General features: G+C 45.7%; 1 protein-coding gene and 1 long non-coding RNA gene across 2 annotated transcripts in view; one reads left to right on the top strand and one right to left on the bottom strand.

The window, feature by feature from the left end:
• Positions 1 to 6,948: 6,948 nt before the first annotated feature.
• Positions 6,949 to 15,896, bottom strand: SSR3 (signal sequence receptor subunit 3). The gene is made up of 5 exons (XM_069083454.1): positions 15,690 to 15,896; positions 13,307 to 13,433; positions 10,064 to 10,162; positions 8,110 to 8,241; positions 6,949 to 7,202 (listed from the first exon to the last, which is right to left on the bottom strand). The coding sequence occupies exons 1-5, from the start codon at positions 15,820 to 15,822 to the stop codon at positions 7,136 to 7,138; spliced, it is 558 nt and encodes a 185-aa protein (XP_068939555.1). The 5' UTR covers positions 15,823 to 15,896; the 3' UTR covers positions 6,949 to 7,135.
• Positions 15,897 to 15,909: 13 nt separating this feature from the next.
• Positions 15,910 to 16,356, top strand: part of LOC138157721 (uncharacterized) — a 27,922-nt gene continuing 27,475 nt past the window's right edge. Inside the window, exon 1 of the long non-coding RNA XR_011167442.1 lies at positions 15,910 to 16,254. This is a non-coding gene — a long non-coding RNA (uncharacterized lncRNA). The remainder of the gene's footprint in view (positions 16,255 to 16,356) is intronic.

The raw sequence follows: 16,356 nt of genomic DNA on the forward strand, positions 1-16,356 counted from the left end.
GAAAGAGGGAGAGCCCCATGGCCTTGTAAAGAGCTTGCAGTCCCACACAGAAGGCAAGAACGAAGGTATTGACCTCCTTTACCTTGTTGTGGTGGCTTCTGGCAGTAGGCTCCCATATAATGCAGTCTAGTGAAAAACCTTTGTCTGGAGAAAGAGGAAGGATGGTGCAAACTAGATGCTGTCTGTAGCATTAAGATACAATTAACACCTCTCCCCTTTTATTAAAAAGCCAGAATCCGAGGGAAATACTTATATCTGAACCAATATAGCACCACTGTTTTTCAGCAGAGGGGGAAGATGATGAAAATATGGGTGGGAAGTGGTGTCTATGATAATTTCATTTCAATATTTGCATGCCAGTTTATTTATATGATTTCACTGGCTCCGCATGACCACCTTGTGAGGCAGATGTCAGGTAGACATCCATTTCACAGATACTGAGGCACAAAGAGATTAAATGTTCAACCCAGGGAAAATGGCTAATGTGTGTGGGAGGCAGGATCTGAGCCCGGGTCTTTTGGTTTCAAGTCTCTCTAACCACTCCACTATGCAATAAGGAGGCTGGTAATCACTAGCACAAAACACCAGTATGGTGAGACCTTGATAAAAACAAGCTAACACCCAGAGGATGATGCCACACTCTTAGGAAAGGGATCCTTAAATAAACCTGGGAGCACTGTATTGGAAAGAGACTAGGAAAAGACTATTCTCAGGAGGTAAAAAAAAACCAAACCACCACCAGAAGGGAAGGTCAGGTCCAGGAATAAACTTCACCTGCCTCCTCCTCGAGGGATTCAAGTCACTGTTTCAACATAAACCATGGTAAGAACACAGGGCCCAAACTCAACCATTACCACTCCTGAGCTAACACCCAACACTTTGCCCATTCAACTTGCTCTGAAAAAGCCGTGACATCTTTTTCATTTTTAACTCAGTGACTGCCATCTAGTGGCAATTTTCCTACAATTTTCAGTGACTTTGGTCCTTGAATTGATAGTAATAAAAACGCTAAGCCCACATTGGAGTCAATGGTTCATATTCTTCCGTAGCAGCTAATACAATCTTAAACATGTGGCATTTGTATATGGCACAATATTTGGTTATTTGTGATCAATGAACAGCTTCTAAGTAAAGTGGCAGCCAGAACATGGGGCAGGCAGATCAGTCTCACCACACCTACCCAACCAAAACCAAAAAATCACATTATGGCCAAAAATAACCCATCAAGAAATTCATTGAGGACCTCCACTGCCAGTTTCCACCTCAGAACTTCAGAGAAAGTCAGTCAGAATCTCCCGGGTGATGGAAAGGGAGCTACTAGCCAAGTCACCACCACCAGAATAAGCAAACCAGCCCACAGCCTCTGAGTACAACTGAGACAGGCCAGAGAAACATGTGACCTACAGAGCTCAATGACCAGAGCTCCCTGAGAAAGCTCCAGGATATCTGACAACCCACCACACGGCCCTTGGAAGCTCCCAGAACCCCTCAGGCTCTAAGGTTCCTAGAATTCTACCCCAAGATGCCAGAGAGCACTGAAAATCAGGTGAATCAATCCTTGTGGATCCAAGAGGGTAAGGACAGGTGGACAAAGATGAAGGAATTGAGGACAAGACCAAAGAGGGATGATGACCACCCTATCCAGAAGCATAGAAGACAGAATCTGGGCCTAATAAAAAGGCCCAGGTCTAGAACTAGGTTAGAATGAGAAGCACCAAACTGAAGAAAACACCTATTATGAGAATAATTATTGCAGAGCCAAAGATGTCCAAAAATCCAACCTAGAAAGAGTATTATAAGCATAAACACTGACTTAAAGAGAAAATGGGCTTTCCACAAGGTCTATGCAAATAACTAGAAGGGAACAAGAAGTTTTGTTGTTGTTTTAATGACAAGAGAGCTCCAGGAAAGAACTTCAAGGAACTAAACAGCTTAGATCAGAAAATAGCAAATCTTGCCTCAGAAATGGAACATCTTGAATTCCGAACAGATCAAAGAGAAATCAATGAAGTAGATGAAAATATAAGATAGCTGTGTGATACACACACACACACACACACACACACACACACACATACACACACACACACAAACTCACCTGGAAAACAAGTCAAAGAGATATAATTTAATAATCATTGGCCTCCCTGAAAACCATGTTTAAGAAAAAAATTTAAACCTAAACACTGTATTTCAAGAATCACAAATTAAAACTACCCAGGTCTACTATAACCAGAAGGCAATGAATACAGAATGAATACATCTACTACCTCCTGAAACCCTAAAAGGAAAAGTCCAAGAAATGTCATAGTCAAAATGCAGCTTCCAGATCAAAAATGCTCTAAGTATCCAGAAAAGAGGTAAGGTATTAATCATAGTCAGGATCATCGTAACTATATATTTTTATAGCATTTACTGGTAGCTCATACTGTAAGAAAAGACATTCAAATACAATATTCCGAGAGGCCAAGACATGGGCTTTCAACCAATAATTCACTCTGGAGAGGCGAGTCTAATTGTGCAGGCAGGAAAAAAAGATCTTTAATGGAATAAAAGACCTTCAAGTATTTCCAATGAATAGCCTAGAGATGAGAAGAGACTTTGAAATGCACAGAGTCGGGGGTGGAGTCAAGATGGCAGGGTAGAAACAGGAGCTCCATGAAGCTCCAGCTCCCAAGCTCCCACCACCTACAATTCATGTAAAAGGTGACTCTGAACAAACTTTGGAGCTACAGAACCCACAAAATGACACAGAGAAGCTAACAGCCCAGCAGGCCCCAGGAATCAGCCAGCTCAGCAATCTGGGAGCCGACCCCAGTCCCACTCTGAGGTTTTAGCCCCAGGGCAGGCCTGACCAACCACTGGCTGGAGGCACTCCAGATCACCAGCAGCTGCAGACGTTTCCAGAATTATCAACACATAGATGCAAAGGACAAAGTGAGAGGCCAGTGCAGTCTGGACTTTGGGATCCAGTAGTTGGGAGTGCCTCCTGCTGAGATGTGGGCCAGCCCTTGCAGCTTCAGCTCCTAGTCTGCAGGGTGTAGGGGGACCAAGCACCAGTCTGAGGGGTAATTGCTCTTGCTTTGACTGGCTTGGATCTGGGTTTCGGTCTAGGGTGGAGGTCCTGGGGTGTGTGTCCAGTTTGCCAGAGCATGTGCAGGCCTCAGAGAGGGCACCTAACTAATACCTCCGGCAGCTGAGAAAACCCCAGCATTTGGGATGAAAGCTCCCCTCTCTGGTAGCAGAGTCCTGCTGTGGCAAAAAGGCCAAAAGTCAAGTAATTGAGTGGCAAAATGAGCAAGCAAAGGAAGCAAACCAAGCAAAGCAATCCAACATTAGACTCCTATTTTGGGGACAAAAAGGATCAAAGCATGGAACAGGAGGAAGACAGTGAAGTCAGAAATCCTGCACCAAAAGCTTCCAAGAAAAATACGAGCTGGTTACAGGCCATGGAGGACATTAAGAAGCAGATAAGAGAAGTGGAGGAAAAATTGGGAAAAGAAACGAGAACAATGCAAGAAAATTATGAAATGAGTCAACAGCCTGACTGAGGAAAATCACACTTTAAAAAATAGACTAACTCAAATGGCAAAAGAGGCTCAAAAAAGGCAATGAGGAGAAGAAAGCCTTAAAAGTCGAATTTGCCAGATGGAAAAAGAATCTCAAAAGCTCAATGAGGAGAATCATTCCCTCAGGTTTAGAATGGAGCAATGGGAAGCTAGTGACTTGAAGAGAAATCAAGATGCTGTTAAACAGATCCAAACAAATAAAAGAAGGCAATGTGAAATATCTCATGGGAAAAACCACTGACCTGGAAAATAGATCCAGGAGAGGCAATTTAAAAATTATTGGACTACCTGAAAGCCATGGTCAGGGAAAGAACCTAGAAATCATCCTCTAAGAAATTCTAAAGGAAAACTGCCCGGATGTTTTAGAACCAGAGAGCAAAATAGGGGTTGAAAGAATCCACCAATCACCTCCTGAAAAAGATTCCCAAAAGAAAACTCCTAGGAATATTATAGCCAGGTTCCGAAATTCCCAGATCAAGGAAAGAATATTACAGACAGGAAGAAACAATTTGAATATTGTGGAAACACAATCAGGATAACTCAGGATCTGGCAGCTTCTACACTGAGTAATTGAAGGGCTTGGAATGTGATGTTCTGGAGGTCAAAGGAGTGGGATTAAAAGCATGCACCTACCCAGCAAAACTGAGTGTCATGTTTCAGGGGAAAATATGGTCATTCAGTGGAATAGAGAGCTTTCAAGCATTCTTGATGAAAAATCCAGAGTTGAACAGAAAATTTGACATTCAGATGCAAGAAGCAAGAGAAGCATGAGAAGGTCCTGGAGTGATGCCCACCAGATTCTTGATTTCCAGCCATGATAACCTTGGACGAAGAATTACAGGTGGGATGTTGCAGTCATCCATCTTGGCAGGAGGACCTAGAGACGCCAGCGCCCCTAGGATGCAGGCCCAAATCAGGTTTTGGACTTGAATCTGGGACTTTGTGCTATATAGGAACTGAGCTAGTCTATGAACCTAATTTCCTTTTCTTCCCCAGAATATGACTGTTATAAAGGTGGGGGGAGATGGGTATTGCTTCACATGAGAGTAAGTTTATATATTTGTGATTATACTTTTGGAAATAAATATTTCTTTGTAAAAGCTAAAAAAAAAATGCATTGTCAATGGGCTTCTAGAAAGAGAAAGTTCTTTAAACAGCACTAAGGGGCTATATGATGACAGTGAAAGTATCCCTTTAGAATTTTATTTTTCAAAGGAAGTAAATAAGAAAAACAGGCAGAACCTGAGTGTCTTGGTTCTACTGAGGTTTTAGACACAGAGAAAATAGAGGGTAAAGGGAAGAACACATTACTGTAGAACTGAGGAAGGTGATGCACCCTGGATTTCTCAGATTGGACTGTAGAAGAATGTACAGAGAAAGGACTGGGGGAGCAGGCATCTCATGGACTCGCACTCTTACCTGAGCCAAAGGAGAGTTGAAAACACAGACACCAAGAGACACAACAAACACAATTTGTGACAGAAATGCATTACATCAATAGTGAAATACATGGAGATAGGGAGACCCTTCAGAGGGAGGCAAGAGTTACAAGCAAAGCAAACTCCCTGATCATGAAGGGTAAATTAAAAGGAAGAAGACACCTGTGGGGGGAAGAGAGCACCTCTCAATTGGGGGAAGGCTGAACAAATTGTGGCATATTGTGGCACAGGCTGTCCCCAAAGACCTAGTGCAATTTTAAGGCTTAACAGCTTTAAATTTAATCATTTAGAACTTAAGCTATTAAGGCTTAAAACTACACTGACTTTGGAACAGCTGTGAGGGAACATTCTTGCACTGTAAGAAATGATACCAAAAAAAATGTCCCGGGAAGGATGAACTGATGAGAAGCAGGGGAGCCAAACTGGAACCATTTGCAACAATGGTTCTGAAAGGTGTTAAGGACTTGATTAAAGCAGCAGAGCTTGGGCATGTCTCCAGAGGAGCTGGGTGAGGCACGGTGCCCACCTCCTAAGAGGAGGCGATGGGCTGATGCAAGGTGCAGAAAGATACACGTATTTCTGAACGTGAAATAAATAGCAGATAAAAAAAAGAAATTCATAGTGTGGGAAAACACCTACCTTAATCACCTCACCAGTGAGCTCTCTGTGCATTTTTTCTGTAACTTTACTGAGGATTAATGATGATCAGCAGCCAAGGGAGATGGCACCAAGAAATGCCTTCTTTTAATCTTTACTACCTATACAAAATATACTCACGGCCTCTTCCTTTCACGTACATTTTAATGCTGCCCTATCACAATACAAGTTACAATGACTGATACGTTAGCTTCTAATGGCAGTTTCAAGGAGCTGGAAAGGCTCTTTTTAAAAGGTTACGATCAAGTTCAAACTCTTTCATGTCACAAAGGAACAAAATTTCTCAATTTTAGGAGGGCAAGACCCAAACTCAGGTCCTGACTCCAAATCCACAATTCTTTCTACACCACAGCACACTGACTTCAGGTGTGAATCGGTTACAAGAGTAACTTTCTCTTTTTCAAATTCCAAATTTAATAGGAGTATTTCAGTTGTACAAGCTGCATTCCTCAGATACACTTGCACTGAGGGCTTTAAAGAATTACCAGATGTGAGCAAAAGCTAACGGGAACATGAAACCATCAGCATCAGTGGCCTCCGTCGTCCCGTCACCGGCCAGTGGGTCAAACTGACACAATTCCCATTGGAAACATGCTAGTGGATCCCAAAGAGCCGTTAAGAACCACTCTCCAGAATCCTCTAATGAAGATCACAAGGCTTCTTTCAGACTTTTAAAGGCCACGGGGATTCCGGAGAGAAGTCTATTCATGTTTGCCTCCAGGGATGTCAGTGAAATTTCAAGCCCAAGAAGTTAAACCAAGAGGGTCAACACGGTCAGCATGACCGAGTCTCTGACCATATGGGGCCAACTGTGGAGACCATAAAAAAGCTAGGGATTTAATAGTATATCCTTACGTGACTGGCAGGACAATTCTGTGTTTGTAATCATCCCTTTTAGACAATAATTTTTTGTAATTATAACTTTTCTAAAGTTTTCCCCCATGAAAAAATGTGGGTGTACAAGTTTTCTTTTAAATTAAATATTTCAAACTCTAAATCTGGGACAGTTTTTGGTCTGCTGCATAAAAGTACAAATAAGGCTGCTGACGAAACTAAGAAAGAAAAAAATACTTCATTTTGGTATTTGCTGTTAAAAAAAATTCTAATTTTCTACTGGGAACACAGAGAACCAGTTATTAACTTCTTGCGTTTATAAAAACAACAGAACAGCTCAGGTTACCGTGACCTTTGACAGGTCAAGGAAACAAGTTATTTTCTACTCAAACATGATTATCGCTTATTACAAAGTACTCTTGGCTGTTTAATAAATGTTCTGGGACACTGAGTTTTCTGGTCAATTTATTTATTTCAACAATCTGTCAAAAGGAGCCCAAAAAACAAATGTTATTTTACATTTTCTTAGCTTAAAAAAACACACACAAAACCTGTTAAATTTGACTATAAAAACAGTCCTTGCGCGTACCCCTTCTGCCTGTCACAGCCCACACCATAAAGAAGGGTCTGTCTCTTCATTTATTTGGAGCCAGTGGACAGCAGGGCAATCAGGCCTGATGAGGCACTCATGGATAAGATGTAGTTCCTGAAAAGGGTTAATTGTTAAGGAAGAATTCAAACCCCTCCAATCTCACCCAATTCTTCTGCCTAAAGCAGAGGAGCTTCTCCCCAGTGTTTAATCACAAGAATTGGCATCTGGCAGACTAGAAACAAATTCCCAGGGAGGAAATGAGACTCAGCAGAAAAGCTGCCATTGCCTTAAAGGAAGTCTAAAAGATAGGGATGGCCACTGATTCATCTAACTACATTAAAGAAATAGTTCAGTAAGCACCAGGGCAAGTGTGAAGGAAAGAGACTATGGGTCTTCTCCAGGAGTCAAGGATGCTAGCAGCCCTCAGGGTGGTCCTCTGCCCTCGAGGGCTCTCAGAGGTTTTGGTCTCCAAACCCCTCAGGCATTCCCACAAGGCCATGGCTGGCTGAATGGCTTGGCCCCTCTCTGACAGCATAACTTAAGCACACAATTTTGGACAATACCTTTAATAAGTTAATAAAAACAAGATATTTTTCCTGCCCAAAGGTTCCATTATAACGTGAAACAAAACCTGACAGCTTGAGGCACTGCATGGGATTAGGACATGGGCCTCTTCCAAAGCCCTTGCGGCCCAGTCAATCTCAAAGCCTGAAAATACCAGCAGAGTCCTGGGCTGGACAATCTGGAGCTCCCAGATAGCCAAGCTGACAAGCACGCTTCAGTTTCAAAAGCGTGTTACACATTCCCGCAGAAATGAGAGTCCCATCACATTTTTGGTATTGATTCTTACCATTAAACCACAGAACTCTGGAGCTGGAAGGATAGCCTAATCCAGCCCCAACACCTCACCAAGGAGGAGCTAAGTGAGAGCCAAGACAAAGGGGTCTCCCACCTGGGGGACCCATCACACCCCCACACACAAGCCCAAGAAAAGGGAGGTCCTGAGTATCTTAAAGGATACACTGTTGGGTTGAAGTTCTTCAGGATAAAGAAAGAAGCAACAATGACCAAGACCAGGAAAAGTGTGTTATTGTAGAAGATGGAGAAGGTGGTAGCTTCATAATCAGCCACTTCATTCTTCTTCCACAGGATTCTGCAGACACACAGAGAAGGCAACGTTGAGGCTCTAAGCATATGGAACAGGGATGCTAGGGCCTTGGGGCAGGGGAGGGAGGATTTCACACAGGAAAGGACCCAAGGACAGGAGAGGACCCAGGGGATGGGACAGTGGTGATGTCTATATAGGCAAGAAACCTGGCAATGCTCTGGCTTTGTGTTCCAGGGGATAAGAATTCAGAGAGCATCCCTTTTTCTGCCACAGAGGGCAGGCACTGTGCCATCAAGGAGCTGACAGTCTGGAGGGGTATGTATGCTACACAGGAGCAAAACGACCATGCCTTATAGGCCTTCATTAGCAGGACTGGGCCAATCAATCCTTAGCATTTATGAAGCATGAAGTTGCTCTCGCCCTTAGGGAGTTTACATTCTCTTGGGGGAGACCACAAACTGATTCCGGTGGGGAGGGGGTCAGCAAAGGCAGCTAGAAAGATGAGGAGGGAGGGCCTTCAAGGCCAGAGGGACAGCTCATGCAAAGGTGTTGAGGCTGGAGAGAAAAGTCATGTGTCTAAGCTGGAGAGGAAGGGAGACAGCCAGGGGGAAGGGTCTACAGGATACACAAGTTGTTCTGGATCCTGCACCTTTGGCAGCCAGCAGGAGGCAGGGAGACCAGGAGGGGATCAAAATAGCACATCCTAATGGGAATGGGAATCTGAAGATCTTCCCTGCCCCTTAATGGGCATCAAGGGGAACCCAAGAGGAGGGGCTTGATTGGGGGAGGCTTGTTTTTCAGGAAGGCCCACACCTATTGTTACTTTGTAATTAGGCAGCAGGTCACAAAGGTTGTGATATCCTCTGACCCTGCTCACTTATGGGAAGAGTTGTGTGATTTGGCCAGATGAGACTCTGGGTAGCTATGGAGGCCCCTTACTTTGAAGACCCAAATGTTGGTGCTTCTCTCTCTGATATCTATGTATGTATGTAATTGTCAGACAATTGGAAGCCCTGTCTGTGGATATGCTGAACTGTTACTTTCTCTGTATTTTTTGTCTGCTTGTAATTTCTGTTTCTATTTCCTGAAGTTCAGGGTGCTGACCTTTTCCCCTAAACTAGGCAGATGATACATATGTTTGATTGAAGATGGCTAATCCCTTTTTGAAAAAGCAGGTCAAAGAACCTATGCTAGCAGCCATCCTGGGTATGCTGGGATGCTTGCTGCCACACACATATCCACCCCCATCCAACTCTCCAAACCTGTATTAGGTGGGTGGGGCAGTCCCTGTGTTAGGTGCCGAGGAAGGTACAGAAATAAATCATCTCTCCCCTAGACCATCTGGCGTCTCTTAGGCAGTTAACTTCGTTATTCAGGGACTGATTTATCCAGACCTCTTCCCCCCTTCTGCTGCTCACACTTTTGGCAGCATGCTGTTCTTAGCGTTAGGAGCTAAATCAGAAGTTGGCAAGAGAAGGTGGAGAGAGAGAGCCCAATGGGCCCCAATGCTAACTGTCGGCAGCTCTGGCTAAGCCAGGGGGGAGAAGGAGCCGGCAACAACAGCAGGCGCCATCTCCCCATTCCCCATGCACACAGACATAACCACAAGCTGGCAGGAAGAGAGTAGAGCATTTCAGACTGCAAAAAACTGGGGGAACATCTAGTCTCAACCTCTTGTTTCTTACAGAGAAGGAAATGAGAAGAGGGTTTGGGGGGAGCCATGTGCCTCGCTCAGGGTCCCCACACAGAAAACATCCACCTCTTCTGTTATAAATTCTAAAATCTGAAAACAGACCTTCAGATTATTTTCCCAAAATACCTTTATATCTCTGTTAAATTCCCAAACCCTTTAGTTAAGAAAACCAACCTCTCGTCCTTCTCTTTCCGAGACATCTTCCTGTTGTCGGCCTCAGAAAGTTTCCTAGTCACTTCTTTGGAGACGGCATCCTCTCTCTTCTGGGCGACCCTGGAGGGGAAAACATGCACTTTTCACAAGCTTTTCAGAGTTTTCACATATGCAGGATATGAATACCCTTTGAGAAATAATCTGTCCTCACAGTGAGCCTTGGCAGCTGTGGGATACCTTACATTAGAAAAGAAGCTGGACCTCGAGTCACAAATTTATTGTTTAAAAACATGATCTGGGCTAGGCCAAAGGCAGGCCAAGTCACCACACTGCCAAAGCCCTTTCCAGAGCTATAACAGTGATTTGGTTTGGGTTATTAAAGAACAGAAAATGTACTAAAGCTTAGATGTTCAATAGATCTATAAATGCAAAGTCATGAGCACAGCATTGAATCAATGCCAATTCTATTTACTACTTTTACCTAAAATGGCAAGCTGACACCTCAGATTCTCTTCATACGACTAATAAATAGGCACAAAAATCCACTGCCCTACCAGTAATTAAAGGGCAACCAGAATAATTCCAGGTACATTTAATTCTTTCTATGACACACCACATGGACAAAGGGGAGATAACATAACCTCCATTGGTCTAAATAACAATTGGGAATGGACCCCACATGGCAATCTCAAGAGGGCAGGGAGGCAGGGACCCAAGGACACTGCAGGTGACACAGGGTCACCACAGAGCCCAGGACCATCCTACAAAAGTAGCTACTCTGCACTCAATTGGAAACATGGGGGGTGGGAGGAGATGGGCCAGCTTGGGAGGTGATGTAGAGATAAATAAGTTATGATCCCAGTGGCCTATCCCCAAGGTAAAGAAAATGAAAGAGGGAGGACTCTACTAAATACAGCTGCAGGGACAGGCAGGAATGAAATTCAAAATGACCTGATAAATCAATAAAACAGTCATCACAGAAGCCATGTCAAACCACAGACATTAACTAAAAGCCCACTCCATGCAAGGCTCAACACTAGTCTGGATACAAAAACTCAGAATGAAAACCCACTGAAAGACCCAGAGTCACACAAACATAAGATCAAAAACAAGGGGGCAGAAGGAGCTGGGGGAGGGGAGGGTGCCAGTCACCAGGAAGAAATGGAGAGGTGATCCAAAGTTTCATATAATTTACCACAGAGAACACCAATCTAGTACTGAGGAATATGCCTTGTTAGGTCTGTGCAAGTAATCTTTCCCCTAAGCTTTGAATAAAACCAGATTTATACATCAAAAAAAAAGATATAGAAAAATAGAGTCTGCAGAGATTAAAAGTACAAAAAAATAATCCATTTAGGGAAGATGAAAGGAACTGGGCTATTTAACCTAGGCAGCTAGGTGTTGCAGTGGATAGTGGTGGTCCTCGAAGGATGGGAAGGAGGGAGGGAGGGAGGGAGAGAGGGAGAGAAGGAGGAAAGAGGGAGACAGGGAGGGAGGGAAGGGTAAGGGAGGAAAAAAAGGAAAGGAGAAGGGAAAGAAAGAAAGAAAAAATAAAAGAAAGGTTTAAGGTAAAGGAGAGATTTAGTTAAGTAAAAGTATCCTATTGACCATCAGAGTAATGGAATGACCTACCAAGAGAGACGATGGAGTCCTTAACCTTGGAGAATTTTCAGTAACACGGGCAACCATATGTCCAACAGATTCATACATTCAACTTCCTGAAGACAAGAAAATTGGGCCAGGGGATTTATGCAGTCCAAGGTTCTCTGATAAGCTTCTAGAACTCATCCCAGAGGGTGTCTCACAATTGTTACGGCATTTGCACCAAAACTGGTTCTAAAATAGTGCTTGAAGCACATGCTCGCTGACTTGCTGACCAGACCAAAATGGACACTACACCCCAAACTGCATGAAGGCAGTCACCACTGCAAGCACGAGAATCCTAGAGTCCAAAGCACTGAACTGGACACTGAGGGGAATTCCTTGCCTGTTGCTCTCAGGAGCATACAACATATATCCAGAGGCAACAAAGCACAGGGCTGGACCTGGCCAAGCACCATGGTGGACACAAACATGACTCCCTGACACCTACAGTTAAGCTGCCGAGTGTTGAAGAAATACTCAACACAAACTGAAGTTAAGAAAGACAGGAAGTGCAGGTGAATGAAAGGACAGAATGAAGATAAGTGTGGAGTGGCCCAGCAGAGTCAGCTGGCTGATGCTCTCCCAGCCCTGGGAGGGAGCAAACAGAGGGAGATGCCAGGACACCAATGGCCGCCAAGGAAGACTATTCCAGCAGCTTTACAGAGGATGAATTTAGGTAAGGAAGAAACCGGTTACAACCTTCCCTTTGGAGGAGTGAAGGTCTGCTGGTACTAGTAATAGCAGTATAAAGGGAGAGGGAAGGTCGGCCCGCCTGGTGTCCTCACCCAGAAATTTCCAAGGATGTCCTGAGGGTCTGTTGCTAAAAGAGCCATCATGAGTTCACAAGATTCTTCAATTCACACAATGTGAGCTGCAGGGACCTAGGAGCCCATCCCGGCCAACCCCTTCCTCATTTTAGAGGCAAGGACACAGTGACCTGCCTGATGTTATGACTGTGAGCTAGATCCTGTCCTGCTTCAGCAAATCAATGTGGGATGCACCAGAGAGAGACATAAGACAAACCAACTTTGGTGTTCCCTGAGTATGAACTATGCTTTAAGTACTCATGAGTGAGTCCACTCATAGTGAGTACTCATGGTGAGGTCCACCGAGACAGTCATTTTAAGAAGAGAAAAAATAATTCCTTAATTTTTCTTAGTCATATACTAAATTTGAAGACATAAAAGAGCTGAAAATGTCAGAAGTCAGTAAAAGAAGGCAGCAATTCTTTCCCACTCTGCCATTTCCCACAATGAATGCCATTCTCTAAGGACATGTATTTACATACAAAAATGCAACAACTATGTCAGAAATTAAGGTCATTTAACTTGGGCAGGGGCCCTTTGGGAGTCATTCTTGATTTTTGGAGGAGCTGTTTTTCTGAAAAGTCTCACAAGTGAAAGAAGAACATTCTGAGGCTCTCATCCCTGTCTTAGAATGATCCCCAGGGTAGTGTTTAAACATCTCATAATCTCAGGGTCAAATTTTCAACAAGACCTACAACTAACTCAAAAGGACTATGCCATTAACCAAAATAAAACACTACTGAGGGAAAAAATTCTAAGAAGCTTTTAATGGTTAAAAAGAGACTGAATAAACATTCACCTGCAAAGTACTTACTTGTGTTTAAGGACAAACTTGACGTTCTTGTATGCAAAAGCTACCAGGTAAGTGCTGACCAGAGTCATGACACTGTAGAGGACCGCAGACTGCACGAGGTCCATGTGCCATATTCGCCAGTAGAGCCCTGCAAAAGACAAAGTCCTGGTGTGAGTGACCGTGACCCAGTCTCCAGGCACAGACTGTGGAGTCAACAACATGTCTTTACACTCAGTGTCCCAAAAGTCTTAGTGCAGCTTCAGAAGTATAAATGCTACAAAGTTACACAAATCATCAAATGAAAATTTATTAAAATTTCTTTTACACTTTATTTGGTGAACTTTGAATAGTAAATTGTTTATTTTAATTTTTAGAAGATAGTATACTCCATGCACTATGTGTGTTTTTCTGGATGACACTTTCTCACACCTTTGGATTTGTAGCAAAGGTCCTCTTGCCTGGCCACCTCAGTCCCTTGATGTATCCCCATTAGACTTTTCCTTATAGGATTGTGTGAAAACTGTCATATATGCATCAGAATGTCATACTCTGGATGGTCTTAAGGCTAGTACTACAAATGCAATCCATGCAGTTGCTGAGCAGCAGCTGATGAAAGTTTTTACCAAGTCTGAAAATTGGCTAGAGTGAGGGATAGCACAAGCCAGTGGTTATGCTAAATTTTAATAAGAAATATCAATATTTTTACATCTAAAAATTAATCTTTCAAATGTTGTTTTTTGAAAGTTTGCAGCACTTACAATTCTGGGGTTATCAAAGCTTATAACTAACTGCACTAAGACCTCTGGGACACCCCGTATTTAACTAAGGTTTGGCAGAGCCCCCCAAAAGCCTGGACCTGCTTGTTGACAAAAGCAAGGCAACACCAAGACTGGAGCCCATACACTGAGGAAGTCTATGAGCTCCAACTCACTCGTTTTATATAGCAAACCCCAAACGGCTCCAATGTCTGTCTATACCTGCTGAAGGCTACAGAAGGCTTTTCTTGCAACAAGGGCAGTGCTGAATATTACAACCATTTCATAAAGGAAGGAACTGAGGCTGTAACATTTGGGGTGATACACAAGCTAGGAATCACAGGCTCACTGGACTTAGGGGTGAATGTGATCTTTCTAACCAACTTCATCATTTTAAAGATGAGAGAACGGAGGCCATGTAGGAACCTGGGACCCAAGGGTCTGAGCAGAAAGGGACCCCAGCGATCACCTGGCCCAACTCCTCCATCAGCCCAAGGTCACCAGGAAATAAGTAACAGAGCTGGGACTGAACCCAAGGGCCTCTGACTGGGAAGCCGAAACCCACGGAGCCCCAACGTCTGCTGGCATCGCACCAGAAGGGGCAGAGCCCAAAGAGGAAAACGGCCCTTCTGACCCCAAAGCTGGGACGTCCCTAAAGTCAGGAGAGAAGGACGACTCGGCTGGATTCTCCCAGACCCCAAAGACGGTCCCAGCTCGGGCGGAGAGCCTGCCGTCACTAACCGGCTCCTGGACCGTGGGCTGATGGGGTTTGATGACAGTCATGCCCTCCTTCTCCCTGTCTTTTGAACAGATGAGTGAGTCTGTCTTTTCCTGATAAGGGAGGGATTTTATGTTAAGGGGAGGGAGACTTATGGAGGAACGTGGACAGTGAAGCTGAGAAAAAGGAGAAGAAATGAAGGGTGCCAACGATGCCGGTAAAAACGTAGATTAGACTGGAGGGAAAGGGCGCGTCCACAGGGATCACGGACAAGCAGGGAAGCGGTAGAACGTCCAGCAAAACTGAGTGCGGACTTTAGAAGATGCGTGATGCAGCTGCTCTGCAGAAGTGACGCGGGTCAGGGTCATAAGGAGAAGGGGCGGGGGCGGGGGGCTGAGTCACCAGGAGGAGGAGGGCCTCTCCCGTTAGCCTGGAAGCCCCCTGAGGGCAGGCCTGTCTCGGGCATCTCTCAGACCTCCGCCCGGCGCACAGCTGGTGCTTAATAATCACACTGAACTGAATCATGCCGCCCGCCCCCCCCAAGGCCCGCCTGGCCGGGTCTCAAAGGCCGCACCGCGGGGGGCCAGACCCACGATCACAGCTCCGGGGCTCTTGGGGTCCCGCTTCCCGCTCCCCTCCCCTCCCCCTCCCCGCCGTCCCATCTGCTCCCGGCCCGGCCCCGCTGCCCGCAGCTCCTGCCCTCGGACCCGACCGGCCAAGGGAGGCTCACCTCACCGCGGGCCTGCCGTCCCGGAGCCCCAGAAGCTCCCTCCCGCCTCGGTCTTTATTTCCGCCGAACACACCCACGGAGCTCGCTGCCCCCCGACCGGCATGTGCGGAGCGCCTGCTGTATACAGGCACGCTCTGCCGGCTCCCCGCTGCGCACACAGCAGCCGCCACGTCCCCAGGCCGCCCGCCCGCGCCCACTCACAGATGGGGATGGCCGACACGATGAAGGCGTTCCCGAAAAAGAGCGCCGACGACTTGGCCGAGAGGTTGCGGCTGAAGTCCTGGAGGAGCAGGTCCTCCTCCGACTGCTGCTTGAGGCCACCCTTGGGAGCCATGGCCGGACCGGGAGGCGACAGGACACGGCCGGCTCCGCGCCGATCCGCTGCAGCTGGGCGCAGGCGCCGAGCTTGGGAGGGCCCGAGCCCGAGCCCCGCCCCTCGCGGCCGCCGTACCCCAGAGCGACCCATCAACGCAGGCCGGGGCGGGACCGCCGCCGCCGCGGAGCGAGAGCAGAACTCCGATTGGGCCACGCGGATGCCAGTCTTCGCCTTCGTCACGTGTGAGAGCCGCCAGGGCGTTCGGTTCCGGGTCTGGTGCAGCGCCGCAGCGACGTGGCTGCGAGCGGCTGGGACGCACGGAAGAGGGAGGAGGGACTTTTGGCTGTTTTTTTGAATCTCGGAAACTTTATTGACAGTAAGCGTCGCAGACACTGACATGGAAGTTCTCCCAGGAAGGGGAGGAAAGGAGGAGGAAAAGTGAAAACTGAGGTTAGACAATAGGGAGGAGTCCTTCATTTGTTCTTTTGTTCTGTTCTTGCAGTCATTCATTCATTCATTCATTCATTCATTCATTCATTCATTCATTCATTC

This window comes from Petaurus breviceps, unplaced genomic scaffold (assembly GCF_028583685.1).
Source record: "Petaurus breviceps papuanus isolate PSGF00001 unplaced genomic scaffold, PetGlider_PUasm1.0 173, whole genome shotgun sequence".
NCBI classification, from domain to species: Eukaryota; Metazoa; Chordata; class Mammalia; order Diprotodontia; family Petauridae; genus Petaurus; species Petaurus breviceps.